At 42.3% G+C, this 15,594-nt stretch overlaps 1 protein-coding gene across 1 annotated transcript in view; it reads right to left on the bottom strand.

Annotated features, from left to right (window-relative positions):
* Window positions 1-9,794: 9,794 nt before the first annotated feature.
* The window catches only part of AURKA (aurora kinase A), a 33,838-nt gene continuing 28,038 nt past the window's right edge, over window positions 9,795-15,594 (bottom strand). Inside the window, exon 9 of the mRNA XM_087720489.1 lies at window positions 9,795-9,868. Coding sequence (XP_087576615.1) covers window positions 9,839-9,868 — 30 coding nt within the window. The 3' untranslated portion in view covers window positions 9,795-9,838. The remainder of the gene's footprint in view (window positions 9,869-15,594) is intronic.

Consider the following 15,594-nt stretch of genomic DNA (forward strand, 5'->3'; position numbering starts at 1 on the left):
CATCTTCCCACCTTGGGATAATAATTTTTACACATTTTGTTCTTCTAGAGTTTTGACTCAGAGTTCCCAAGGTGAAGGACATATACAGCTATAAATAAGAAGCTGTGCCTGTGAATACTGAAGGCTGCATTTACTCATTATGTGTCTATAGACAGCAGTGAAATGGAAAGATGAGGAGAATCGAGATAAGTTAGGTTTTTTCTTCTTCTTCCTAAAGCTCTTATCTTGGGACCGTGGGTGGGTTCCGGTAGAAACTTCTGCCAGTTCGCTCATGTGCGTGCTTGATGCATGCTGTGCCTACATGCACAGTGCAATTACTGAAATGCCAGCTGAAATTCTATCTAGCCTTATACCTATATTTATTTCTGGTTTGTTAATCATCTTTGCACCTATTATCTAACCAATTATGCCATATATCCCATATTAAATAATACTCTGTTTCTCCTTTGTCTTTAATTTCCATCGTTATCCTGTCCATTTCGGTGCAATCCAGTATTTTCTTTATTACCATTTCCTCTGTGAGTATGCTTCCATTTTTCCAATTTTGTGCATATGATTCTAGCCATTGTTATTACATGTAACATTAATTACTGATTTTTTTTTATTATATTTCCCTGTTAGTATGCCTAATAGAAATAATTGTGGCTTTAGATCTGTTTGCTGTTTTACCATTTCCTCTAGCCACTTTTTTTTATCTTTGCCCAATACTGCATCCAGTTTTGACCACCACATTATAAAAAAAGATGTTAAGACTGGAAAAAGTGTAAAGAAGAGCAACTAAGATGATTAAAGGCCTGGAGACTAAAACGTATGAAGAACAGTTGCGGGATTTGGGTTTGGCTAGTCTAGAGAAAAGAAGAACTAGGGGTGATATGATAGCAGTATTCCAGTATTTGAGAGGTTGCCATAAAGAAGAAGGGGTCAATTTATTTACCAAAGCACCTGTAGGCAGGACAAGAAACAATGGATGGAAATTAATCAAGGAGAGAAGCAACCTGGACTTAAGGAGAAACTTCCTAACAGTGAGGACAATTAACCAGTGGAACAGTTTGCCTTCAGAGGTTGTGGGTGCTTCATCACTGGGGGTTTTTAAGAAGAGACTGGACAGTCACTTGTCTGAAATGGTATAGTCTCTCCTGCTTGAGCGGGGTGTTGGAATGCAAGACTTCCAAGGTCTCTTCTCTATTCTGATTGATTGATTGATTGATTGATTGATTGATTGATTGATTGATTGATTGAAAAGCCTTTAGGGGAGTCATCTTTAGTGGAACTATTTTGAATTATTGATTGGGATTGAGTGAGTGAGTGAGTGAGTTGATCACCATCAAGTTATTTTCAGCTCCGAGTGACCACATAGATTTCCTTCATCATAATCCATCCCTGACCTGTTCTTTCAAGTCTCCCAATGGTCACTCATTGCTGCAGAGTCTATCCACACTGCTGTCAGATATCCTCCTGTTCTCTTTCCTGTCATTTTTCCCAGCATTAGAGTCAGTTCCACAGATCTGGGTCTTCGCACAATGTGTCCAAAGTAGGATAACTTGAGCCCAGCCATTTGTGCCTTGAATGAGAACTGTGCGTTGATTTGTTCAACTCCGTTTGTTTTCTTAGTAGTCTGTGGTATTCTCGGAAGTCTTTTCCAACACCAAACTTCAAATGCGTCAATACCCATGGTGGGTTGTTTCCGGTCTGGCCCGGATTGGGTGAACCAGTAGTGGCGGTGGCGGGAGGCTCCGCCCATCCACGCTTCTGCACATGCAGTTTTGCTCCTTCAAAGTCCAACTTTCACTTCCATAGAGCATCACAGGGAATGCCATGGCTTGCCCAAATCTTATCTTATAAGATAGACACATGAAAGCATTTGAATATCTTTTCCAATGCTAGACATATTTCCTGACTGTTTTTTTATTATTATTACTGATGGTTGAGCCGAAAAGGCAGAAGACATCCACTACTTTGATACTTCCTTTGTAAGTTTTAAGGCTAATTGTTCTACCTGTTATCATTAGTCTGGTCTATATTTAATTTTAGACCCATTTTTCACTGTGGTCCTTCATTTTTAGTACTAAAATTATCTTTGACTGACTGAAAATCTTCTGGCATATATTTATAACACAAATATAATTTCTTAAAGACATATTACTGTTTTTTTAAAATTCTCTAATCTGTTTGCAGAGTTTGCAGAGTTGAAAAGGGTTTTTGTTAAAAGCTATGCAACCAGTATTGTATTGCTAATTTTTCCAGCTGTCAATTACTTGTCTAAATCAGAGGCTGTCCTGCCACCTGTTGGCTGCAATTGGAATCACACCCTTTCTCTCACACTACAAGGCACCAAGCTGTGAAGACTACCATTTATTTCCTCCTAGCCCCACAATTCCAGAGACCAGCCAATTATTTCACTTTCTTATTGTATTTTTTTTTGCATACTCTATGCTCCAAGAAAGAATTGGAGAGATATATGCATGTGTGAATTAAGCCTGTCAACCCTAGCGCCAATTATACAGAGGCAGTATGATTATTAATTTGCATTTCTGTTAACACAAATATGGGACCAGGTAATTATTAGAAATGCAGGGATGACAACATTTCAGCTTTGAAAGAGCAAAAATGAAAAGTAATTAGATTTTTTTTTGCATTTTTAGGCCAGGTATGCATTGTTTGTGACTCACCAGAATTCCTCCAGCCTGATTAGCTTTCTGCCTCATATTATAAAAAGAAGATAATCAAGCAAAAAGAACCCAAAGATGATATATTTCTAACTCTCTGAAAGACAAGGAGGAATTTAGTTACTTTGATTATCAGCATCAATCTTTATTATGGTCATCAACCAGCACAAAGCAAATCAGAAAATGAAGGTAACTGTATTGTTCTAGCGAGACTCGTAGAATGAAAAAAAAATTTTAAGGCGTATACATAGAATTTTAACTAAAAAGTTTCAGAGCTTGTTGCAAAATTAAATCCAGAAAGCACAGACAGATAACTGATTCAGGAGGATTCATTAACTTTTTATATACAAAATAACACATGAAGAAATGTACAAAACCAACAGAAGATTCTTCCAATGTGCTAGAGCAGTGATCCCCAACCCCCGGTCCGCGGACCGGTGCCGGGCCGTGGAGTACCTGGCACCGGGCCGCGCAGCGGCCGGGGGCCATGATCGCTGCAGCGGCCAGGGGCCATGATCGCTGCAGCGGCCGGGGGCCATGATCGCTGCAGCGGCCGGGGGCCATGATCGCTGCAGCGGCCGGGGGCCATAGTTTCTTTCTGTATGCAAATTAGGGCTAACTGGCACAAGGGGTGTTACTGGACCGCTGGTGGCACTCTGACGTCACCAGCGGCCCACCGCTCCCCTGTGTCCAGCGCCGCCCTTCTCATTCCTTTTCAGTGCTTCAGCGCTGGCCAATTCCTGAAAAAAAACTAAGAGCGCCTGCGCAGCTACGTAGGGCTAGCGTAGACAGCGCTAGTAGCGTAGCCTTGCGTAGGCGCAGTTTGTGCTACGCTATCTACGCTAGCCCTACGCTTTAAATACAATAAAATAAAAGTTGTTTAATCAAAACAATCTGATATATAAACAATCAATGTGTCGTCGCAAACAACGCCCCCCCACCCCTGCGCGCGCTCAGCGGGCCACGGTAAAATTATCAAAGGCTGACTGGTCCGCGGCGATAAAAAGGTTGGGGACCACTGTGCTAGAGGAGAGATTGGTTTCAGTTTCAGTTAGATTAGTTCTCCTGCACAGACTCAGAGTTACATAGCTAAGCCACGCCCAGGCTCCTATTCCAGTCAAGGTGGCACAGTGGTTAGAATGCAGTACTGCAGCCACTTCAGCTGACTGTTACCAGCAGTTCAGCGGTTCAAATCTCACCGGCTCAAGGCTAACTCAGCCTTCCATCCTTCCGAGGTGGGTAAAATGAGGATCCAGACTGTGGGGGCAATATGCTGACTCTGTAAACTGCTTAGAGAGGGCTGAAAGCCCTATGAAGCGGTATATAAGTCTAACTGCTATATAAGTCTAACTGCTATAGTTCATGGATATTCTGACAAAAAGAATGCTAGGAATAAAATACTTTAAGATGAACAAATCAAAATGACTTATGTTATTTTGTTAATCTCTTGCTCCAGTAGATTTCTGAATATGAGAGCTGGGAATTGGGGAAGGACAGATGTAAGCGTTCTTCTCCCCAATTGATAAAATGTATAAAATAAACACTTCCATCCAAGAATTGTTTTGCATCTGTTCTTGGGAAGGCCTTGTTTTGATTTGTTCCCTTGCCTTACTTTCACATTTCTAAACTAAAAGCAATTAAAAGCACATCCCAACCTGTATTTGTCTTGTTAGATGATTCAGAACCAGAATAATACCTACCCAACATTCAATAACTGCATTTTTAATACTGGTAGTCTTGACTTAAAACCAGTGGTGGATTCCTACCGGTTGGGACTGGTTCAGTCGAATCAGTAGTGGTTTGGCAGCCTGTGTCACTGGAACCAGCAGTTACCCAGGACTGCTATGCCTGAACTGGTTTTCTGGCCAGTGTCATAGGCGTGGCCATCTTATTTTTCAGTTCTGCGCATGTGCTGAACAATTTTAATTGGGCTTTGCAGACACGCACAGCGTGCATCAAGTGCTTGCATGCAGTGCACACGTGAGTGAAACGGCAGTAGTGCCTGCCGGAAACCACCCCTGCTTAACAATTATTTGTTTAGCCACCATCCAGTACAATGGCACTGGAAAAAAGTGAGTTGCAATCAGTCCTTGCCCTTACAACTATCACTGCATTCACATGTCCATGTGATCAAAATCGGGGTGCTTGCAAATTCTGGTCTCAATTATGGTTGTATTGCAAGGGATACCCATATGGTGTTGACTTGCTACCAGTCTTAAGTCCTCGACTTGCGATCGGCTGCAAGTCCTCGACATACAACTGACAGTCCAGCAACCAAAGGCTTGCGCCTGTTGGCTAAGACACATCGGGTTGGAAGCGGGCTTTTTGCTCTGTTCCTATTGGCTGCTCTGCTTGACAGCTCCTGTATAAATAGCTGTCAAGCAGAGCAGGGTGCTGAATTCTACATGGTTACCTTTGCGAGTGGTTCTGTTCAATAAAAGCTGCTCCTGTTACCTCTGTAGTCTGTCACCTCATCTGTCAGTCCAGACTTCTTCATGGTTTTCCCCATTTTGGATTCTTCTACATATGCTGGAATTGCAACTTCTTGTTTTACCCCCGCAGAGAGGGTTAAAAAGCCCCACCCCTTTTCTTAGGTATGTCACATCCGCCACACACATAAAATGAGGCGGCAGTTCTGTCACATGGTCATACGCCCCCCCCTTTCACTATTTTGACCCACCCCTTTCACATAGTCTTGTTCCTAGGAAACGTCACAATTGTGGTTTAGTTGCAGCAATTCTGGCAACTATTTTTTTTAATTGCGCTGTGGGATCAGTTCAGATGCACCTTGAGACAAATTCTTGGTTCATCCTCAGGCAATTTCTGAGTTACTTGCATTGCTAGCCTGAAGGCTTTGAAGGCGACCAGAAGCCTCCATCAATTTTTCATCCATGTTTCTTTACTGAAATGCCAGCTGAAAATATAACAAGATACACTGCCTATTGGGTTTTATACTTTGCCTGCAGCCACCTGTCCTCCGCTTTAATTCCTTTAATATATTCAGTTCTTCTTAACTCCCCTTTTCCAGTCAGTTTCTCACTGATACAAACACAGATACACATAGATACACACACACACACACAATCACACACACACACACACGATTGTAGTCCTGGATTTGTTCCTTGGAGCAACTGTACTGAATGCGACGTGTTTCTGAGAAAACATCAGAAACAAAACTGGTAATTTTTACCAGCATAGGGCTAGTAGAATTACCAGAACACTCTTGACAGAGTGTAGTTTAGGGTGCTAATTGGCACATCAACGAAAAGGAAAATGTGCATCATCTTTTAAAAACCAATAATGAAAAACGACATGTCCTAATTTATTCATGGAGCTACAAACATGAAAATAATTATTATGGACAGTGATGATTCTCATTATTCTCAAGGAAACTCAGACCAGGGACATGTTGTGGTTTATTTTTAAATATATATATATATAAGGAGGACTGAGACATCTTTTCCATCCTGAGCTTTTCAAAGCCTGGTGTGCTTCAGACCATTTAATCCAGGGGTGTGTTACAGCTTCTGTTATTGCCGGTTCGCTCAGGGGTGTGCTGTAAACGTCTGTGTGCGTTACGCGTGCATGTGCAGTAGTAAAAATTGCTTCTGCGTATGCACAGCAGCAAAAAACAAGATGGCGGCGCATATGGCACTGCCGATAGAACCGGTTCGGGAGCGTGTTCGGCCGAGTTACTACCTACTCAGTCAAACCGGTAGGAACTGGTAGGAACCCACCTTTGATGTAGTCCCTCGGCCAGAGGTGAGTTGCTCCCGGTTTGGTCCAGTTTGGCCAAACCAGTAGTGGCGGTGGTGGGAGGCTCCGCCAGTGGTAGGTTTCAAAATTTTTTAGAACCTCTTCTGTAGGTGTGGCCTGCTTTGTGGGAGTGGCTTGCCAGCCATGTGAATGGGTGGGAGTGGCTTGCCGGCCATGTGACTAGGTGGGAGTGGCTTGCCGGCCATGTCACTGGGTGGGAGTGACTTGGCAGTCATGTGACTGCGTGGGCATGGCCAACTTGTAAAATGTGGTGAAACTCACTTAACAACCAAAATGTTGGTTCAGAAACTCTGGCATTTGAAGCACGCAAGTTTTAAAGCTGTCAAGTTACAAGACCTTTGCACCCCTAACCCTTTAGAAAAAAAAATCCTCAGGGGTGTTCAAACTTGCCATCTTTAAGACTTTCTATAGAAGAGGTTAGAACTGGCAAGAACCCACCCCTGGGCTCTGCCCACCTGCCCGAATGCTTCTGTGCATGTACAGAAGCCGAGAGCCGAGGTGGCGCAGTAGTTAAATGCAGCACTGCAGGCTACTTCAGCTGACTGCAGTTCTGCAGTTTGGCTGTTCAAATCTCACTGGCTCAGGGTTGACTCAGCCTTCCATCCTTCCGAGGTGAGTAAAATGAGGAGCCAGATTGTTGTTGGGGGCAATATGCTGACTCTGTAAACCGCTTAGAGAGGGCTGAAAGCGGTATATAAGTCTAACTGCTATTACTATTGAGCACACATGCAAGTGCATGTGCAAGAGCATAAGCGAGCACACAAGTGAGGGCACAAGTGAGCAAAAGAGAACTGGTAGTAAATTGGTTAGCAACCAGGGGTGGGTTCCTGCCAGTTCTATCCTCTTCTATAGAAGAGGTTCCACAAATCTACAGTGCCGTTTAGAACCGGTTCCAGCTCCCTCCCCACGCCCGTCCGCACATCATCAAGATGAAGAGTGAGAGGAGGAATTCTGGGAGTTGAAGTCCACAAGTCTTAAAGCTGTTAAGGTTGAACACTCTTGGTTTTTTTTCTAAAGGGTTAGGGGTGCAAGGGACTTGTAACTTGACAGCTTTAAGACTTGCCTGCTTCAATGCCAGAGTTCCTGAGCCAACATGACTGGAGGAGGAATTCTGGGAGTTGAAGTCCACACGTCTTAAAGCTGTCAAGTTTGAACACCCCTGGGGATTTTTTTTCTAAAGGGTTAGGGGTGCAAGGGTCTTGTAACTTGACAGCTTTAAGACTTGCGTGCTTCAATGCCAGAGTTCCTGAGCCAACATTTTGGTTGCTAAGCAGGAGCATTGTTAAGTGAGTTTCACCACATTTTACAAGTAGGCCATGCCCACCCAGTCACGACTGCCAAGCCACTCTCACCTGGTCACATGGCCAGCAAGCCACTCCCACAAAGCAGGCCACACCTACAGAAGAGGTTCTAAAAAAATTTGAAACCCACCACTGTTAGCAACCCACCACTGTTCTCAGCCATTCTACAATTCTGGCAGAGAAGAAAGCGCTGCCTGCAAAGAGCTGGGGGCTGTAATAAGAGTTACAGAATATAAAACTTCTTGTCATGCCCCCATTGGAACCTGAATCTGCAGAGGAAGATGAGGCGGAACTGGAGCCAATGGAGATCGAGGGGCGGATTCATTGGCTTGGGAGGAAAATGGGGAGGAGCAGGCCTAATCAGACCAGTGACTGCCTGGGTCTTTCAAACCCAGTTTGGAAGTGCCCTAATTTTCCTTCCAACATATTTTTTAACTGAGATCATCTATGGTCATCACTTTCTAATGTTGATTTTGTTAACACATGAAGCATTTCCAGTTGTCTTCTTTCATCCATTCTCTTTTCTCTACTGTTCCTCTTCAGTGTCTAACCTTTCCCCACCAAAGAAAACACAATGGAAAAATCTCTTCTCATTGCATATAACAATATTGCATGTTGGGCTAAGAGTCAGGGTACATCAAGGTCGCAACAACCAAACATTCATAAATCAAAGCCGAGATATGTTGTCAAAGGGCAAATGATCCTTGACATTATCCCTTGGCACAGCATAGGCTTCTATGCCCCAAAGTTGATCTGAGTTAAAATATCCATAGCATTAATATTGACCAGAGGTCAAGAGTTCCTGCCACCATTGCTACCGGTTCGGTGCCCGAAAAATTTTGTGCGCACATGCGCATTTGCACTAAAAACGGAGTGTGCATGCACAAAACATTTAAAAAGGAAAAAAAATAACATTTTTTCAATGAGGATTGTTCTGCGCATGTGCAGAACAGAAAATCAAGATGGCGCCACCAAGGATAGAACCAGTACGGTCATGTGTTCGCCACTACTGAACCAGACTGTACCAGTAGGAACCTACCTCTGATATTGACTATATACAATTGTCAATAATATATCACTTCCCATTTGGATATATCCCTGCAAAGCGACCTTGACTATGTGTCAGAATGGTTGAACAATTGGCAACTTCACATCTCAACCAATAAATGCTCTTACACATTGGTAACAAAAATCAGAACACTAAATACAAGCTGGGCAGATACGACCTCGTAGACAACTCTCACTCTGTTATGGACCTAGGAGTACTTATTTCAAAAGATTTAAGCCCCAGAGCTTACTATAACAGCATTGCCAAAAAGGCATTAAAAGTTGTTAACCTAATTTTGCAAAGCTTCTTCTCAGGTAACATTGTACTGCAAACCAGGACATACAAAACCTTTGCCAGACCAATTCTCGAATACAGCTCATCTGCCTGGAATACACACTGTATAACAGACATTAATACAATTGAGCGGGTCCAGAGGTATTTCACGAGAAGAGTACTCCACTCCTCTACTTGCTATAGAATATCTAATGCCACTAGCCTTGAAATTTTGGACCTGTACAACCTAGAACTATGCCACCTACAGTCTGACCTAAGCTTAGTACACAAAATTGTCTGCTACAACGTCCTACCTGTCAATGACTACTTCAGCTTCAATCGCAATAATACACTGGCAAACAATAGATACGAATTCATAGTAAACTGCTCCAAACTTGATTACAGAAAAAAACGACTTCAGCAACAGAGGGGTCAATGCCTGGAATGCACTACGTGACTCTGTTGTTACATCCTCAAACCCCCAAAACTTTAACCTTAAACTGTCTATCGTGGACCTCACCCCATTCCTAAGAGGTCCGTAAAGGGGGCATGTGCACCAGGGTGCCTACCATCCCTGTCCTACTGTTCCCATTTATTTGTACTCATTTCTTATGTATATACTTATACCTGCTTATACTTATATATTTATATGTTTTATTCATACTTATATTTGTTTTCTCATACATGGTGACAAACCAAATAAAATAAAATTAAAAAAATATATACGTTGGCAGCTTCTTTATCTTGATTCTCTCTGGGGATAGGCTCGTTCAGATTTGCAGGATTCTGTTTCCGTAATCCTATAATAAAAGTAGATTTAGAATTCATAATTTGGCATCCAAGCCTAGTTTACTTTTAAGAGTGGATAATAATAATATGTAATCATGCATCAGGGGTGGGTTTCTCGCCCCGTTCCAACCGAACCGGTTGGAACGAGGCTGGCGGCGTCCTCGCGCATGCGTACTAGCGTCTGTGCGATGCTCCAGCTGCTCCTGGAGGATCGCGCAGGCGCTGTATGCGTCCTGCGCATGTGTGGAAGCGCAGAATTCGGCAAAACCGGGTAAGGAGCGGGCACGCGCGGGCGTGGGGGGGGCCTTCGCCGTTCCCGGAAGTTACTTACTTCCGGGTTCGGCGACCAACCGGATCGCGGGGACCGCCGCGAACCGGTTGAAACCCACCCCTGTCATGCATACAGCTGACATTTCAACAAAAGTAAAGAGAAAGCTTTGTCAAATCATTGCTGCCCATCAATACTGAAGGTGAACCTGGGTAATAGAGACAGCAAAGTTCCCACAGTAACTGTTGTATACAGCTTTCCCTACAACTGATTGGGGCATGCCCCACGGATTATGCGTTTAACTCTCCAATTTCCAAACATGTGGGAATAACTGGGGCAATTATGATTTCACCTCCAGGAACCAGAGGAAGGTTGTCTTAATGAATATTCACCAGTCGGTTACAATATTTAACACGAAGCCTGAACTTTAAATTTCATGTTTCCCTCTGGGAATGGTTGCAGTAAGCCCATTAAATGCTTTACAAGTCTAAGGGAGTCTCTGAACACAAGGCAGCCACATAAAAAGCTAAACAGAAATTAAATATGAATGGTTTTAGCCGGCTCATTGAAGAGTTAAGATATTTCTCTCTGTAGCTTAATGAGGTGCAGTTTCCTTTTCTGTATCTGGTCGAAGCAACTTGAGCATCTTGTTCTGCAAGTATTTCAGCTGTTGAAGAGGCGTGAGACCCAGCTTCTGTGAAGTGCTATTTTAAACAATTGTTGTGACATAAAACATTGGTTTTGTGGGCTGTTGTCAGGAAACGAATTCATGAGGAACCTTGATTATATATGCCTGCTAACAGAAAGCAATTTGAAAACCAAGGTTTAAGGCACACACAGCGAACAGCTCAAAATTAGCATAAAATACTGACACCATTGAGAAGATTCCTAGAATTAATATTTTTAAGTTTTTTTTTATTTTTCTACAAACATATCATTGTGTAAACAGTGTGGAACCAGAGTTACATTTTAGTACAAATAAAACAATACTCATTTTTAACACAATTAACAATTTTATAGACTTTTAGTAGTAATACACATATTTTGTTGAATTATAATCTTTCCTTAATTATTCAACATTTCAGCAAATTATTTTTACGTCAATCTCCATATTCTTGATATCACTACTTTTACTACAGATAGAATACCAATAAACTTATTTGTTATGTTTAACAAACATATAATACATTCCTACAATTATTTTAAAGGGCTCCCTTAAAGCTTTTTACAGGTAGTTTTTAACTTAACCACCTCAGTTGAGTCCACAATTAAGTTGTGTAAGTTGTGAGGGCCATAACGCCATCACATAACTACCCAATTTTGACAACTGTTTTTGCACTAGTCATGATGAAGGAAAAGGCAAAAGGTCCCCTCCCCTAAAATTTCTGGAACAACAATGAAACAAATGCCTATGATTATTAAGCAGATATTGCTGTTTTTAAACAAACAGAATATTTGCTATGGGACAGGTTTTGCCAGAAAGGAGAAGTGCTATTTTCAGGCAAATCAACCATAAATTCTGTGTCAACTCTGAAGCGAACCTGGCTGAAGCCATCTTTTGCAGCCTCATCGTTGCCATGAACTCTGAAAGGGGGAAGGGAGGGGGAACAGTCAAAACAAAAAAGTTTTCTTGTGGGAACCAAGGTCATCCTAACAGGTGGAAGTTGGGGAAAGAGCGGAGTGACCAAGCAGCTTACTAGTTACTTACATTGGACAATGTGACCAGTGACATCTGAGGAGGGAACCATTTTTTTCTTATTAATTAGGCAAAAACCTGAACGAACTTTTAGAGTTGTCACTGGCTGTGCCAATATGATGTATCAGATAAACATGTTCTTTGAGGAATCTGCCTGCCCTGGAATTCTGCTTTTGGCCGATGTGTTATTCGGAATGCTGACATTCTGGTTCCCAAGCATCTCAAATGCAGTCATGTGAGCGTAGGGATTCCCAGTTATTGGGAATTCAAATCCAAGTCACAAATAGCCTTTTGGGGGTCTATTATGCAACTCTATTATGAGCCGAGGTGGCGCAGTGGTTAAGGTGCAGTACTGCAGGCCACTTCAGCTGACTGTTATCTGCAGTGCAGCGGTTCAAATCTCACCGGCTCAAGGTTGACTCAGCCTTCCATCCTTCCGAGGTGGGTAAAATGAGGACCAAAATTGTTGGGAGTTATATGCTGACTCTATAAAACTGCTTAGAGTGGCCTGTAAAGCACTGTGAAGCGGCATATAAGTCTAAATGCTATTGCTATTGCTGTCATTGGAGACTTTTTTCCAAAAGCCATTGCATTAGCCTAGGTCCCCCCCCCCCCCATATTGTACTTTACCTGGTTTGTTTCATCCTTCTTTGGCAAGTTTATATCTCCTAGTAACTCGTAAATCATTACTACATTAACTGGTTCCATACCGCACATTGTTTCAAAATGAAACATAACCTTATGGCATGATATGTGAGTCTACTGTAAATGTGTTATAGCTCTACCCCAATTCTAACATTTTACCCAATGGATTTCAAATGCCTTAAGGGGATATTAAGAGACTGACTACTCAGATATAACTCAGCCGTAGATGTAACTTATTAATGCACATAAATAATGCATTTTATGAATGGCTCCGTTTGTGGCTGGGTTAAACACTTGCTGCGTTTATCTGCAATATTAAGCCTCTGCAACTGTATACACAGCAATGACATGTCTTTGTTTTATACACGTTTACCAGCAATATTTAAAGCTGGAAGGATTTATGCATTCATCATGTTTGTTATCTCACAACACATTCACTAGTTACAATGCAGTGAATTTAGATCTCCTACAGCCAGGGAAAACGCCATCAACCTCTAGTAAACGGAGAAAAAAAAAACCAATGTCACAACTGTATTACATAATGCTCTAAATTTGAAAACTAGGGCATGATTACTGTGAAATCATGTTTATTAATGAGGGACATTAAGTTGGGGGAATCTGCATTAATGAGAAGCCTTTTAACAAATAAAATGTAAAGGATGCAAGCAAGTGAAGTCATATTTGGAACTCTCCCACGTTCTTTATAAAGAATCTGGATTTTGAAAGCTGGAATTATACCCAAAACACAAAGCCTTCATTCAGTGCACTCAACTTCCCACTTAATGAATATAAAGCTTCCTTGAAGCCCCTCTTCAGGAAATCTCTGTTCCGGGATGCATTTATACTCTTAATGTACCGAACGCGCAGAGATATCATATGTTTCTCCATATTGGCTGGACAAACGACTGTCCTGATCTCTGTAAGGCTATTATACTAGAAAGCAGTAGGGAAGCCTTGTAGATTAACACAATATTTCTTTTAGTAAAGATGCCTGGTATATAAGACACGTCTAAGAAAGATTAACTAATCAGAGACCAAATGATAGGGCAGCATATATATTCATACATAACTTGAGTAGAATTATAAGAAGAAGTTCATGATACCATCACATACTGTAGATATAGAAAGATTTCCATGGGTTTTAAGAAGCCCATGTTCTTCGGGTAGGCTGAGGGAATTCAAAGAGAAGTCAAAAATAAGGTTCTACATTTAGGCAAGAAAAACAAGATGCACAGGTTCAGTATATGTGGTACCTTGCTCCATAGTAGTAACTGTGAAAGGGATCTTGGAGTCCTAGTGGACAAACATTTAGGGATAGAATCAAGATCACGTGAAATGTGAAGTGCTAATACTACTTTATAATGCCTTGGTAAGGCGAAAATTGAAATATACTGTATCCAGTTTTGGTTGCCACGATGTAAAAAAGATGTGGAGACTCTAGAAAGAGTACGAGAAGAGTAACAGTGATGATTAGGGGACTGGAGGCTAAAACATATGAAGAACGGTTGCAGGAACTGGGTATATCTAGTTTAATAAAAAGCTAGGTAAGACATAATAGCAGTGTACCGATATCTCAGAGGTTGCCACAAAGAAGAGGGAGTCAATCTGTTCTCCAAAGTTCTTCTGCTCTTTAGAAGGCCAGATCCTGAAGATGAAACTCAAATCCTTTGGCCACCTAATGAGAAAGAAGGACTCACTGGAGAAGAGCCTCATACTGGGAACGACTGAGAGCAAAAGAAGAAGGGGACGACAGAGAATGAGGTGGCTGGATGGAGTCACCGAAGCAGTTGCCCTGAGATTAAATGAACTCCAGAGGATGACAGAGGACAGGAAGGTCTGGAGGAACGTTATCCATGGGGTTGCGATGGGTCGGATACAACTTTGCAACTAACAACTGATGAAATGTCCTTCTGGGTTCAGCTCCAAGTGGGGAAGAAGACACTGGAGACATAGAGGCTGCTTGGAAAGATGGTTTATTGTTGGACAGGGCCACATGGGTTGAGCCCTGAACAGAAAAGGTGATCACATGCTTCAATGTTGGTGGAGAAGAAGAGAAGGGCTGAGGGAGGGGCTTGCTAAGCTTTTTATAATCTGTTCAGTCCCACCTCTCTGTTTCCTGTTCCTGTGTAAGAAATGTATTCTGATTGGTTGTCAGACTGCCATGGGGCCATGCAGGGGCTATTCTCTAGGCTGTGTTTTGAATCCAGGTATGGATGAGTTCTCAGATGCCATGTGGTCAGTTGAGTAAAGGGCCAATATTATCATGCCTTTACTCCCACCCCCCCTGGGGCTGCAGTGGAGAAGTCTTTATTATGTAAAAGGGACTAGCCTGGCCTTCTCAATGGCCCATTAACAGTGGGGATGGGCAGGATGCTACAGGCAACTATTCTGTCTTTTAAAACATGTTTCTTTCTTTTCATATCCAGAGAAATATTCTGCCTTTTCAATATTTCCTAGGATAGTTCATTTTTCTGGGAGAGGGCTGGATGATAACTTCCCACACAACAACAAAGGTAAATAGGTCGTAGGTAGGTAGGTAGATAGGAAGGAAGGAAGGGCCTTGAAATAAAGAGAAATCTATCAACTCTTTTCAACTGGTCAGTTGCTGTAAACATTATCAGATGTCAGATACCCTGTAAGAAATGAAACACTATTCCTTGTCAATTATGATTAGCTTCTTGGGAATATTTATGGTTTTGGGTGTTCATAAAACAGATGAATAGTGAAGTGTAATTAGCAGAAAACTTGTCAATTGCTCCAGGGTTGTGTTGACCCTGGAATTTCTCGGGGTCCCCCAATGCACAAGGCTCTCTTTTGAACTGGGACACCGACCGGCCCTTTCAATGGGAATAAAAGGAACACGTTTGTCCACTTATTATGATTAGCCAGGATTTGCTTAATAGAGTTGGTAATCAATACCGAAGGCAGATGGACTGGGATAGCAAAACGCAGAAGCCTCAACCAATTAGCTGCGTTCACCCAGTTCGTCCAAGCAAAACCGAGCTGACCCCTTTCGGGTAAAGAACCCCATCAGGTGTGAACGCAGCCGGCAAACAGCGGAGAAAAGTGCAAGAAGAACCAGCCAGAAAGCCTTGGTGGATTGCTTTGGGAGGCGAAATTCGGCTGGG

Source organism: Thamnophis sirtalis, unplaced genomic scaffold (genome assembly GCF_051295495.1).
Source record: "Thamnophis sirtalis isolate CommonGarterSnake01/CBP01778 unplaced genomic scaffold, rThaSir2_p1.2 scaffold_7, whole genome shotgun sequence".
Classification (NCBI taxonomy): Eukaryota; Metazoa; Chordata; class Lepidosauria; order Squamata; family Natricidae; genus Thamnophis; species Thamnophis sirtalis.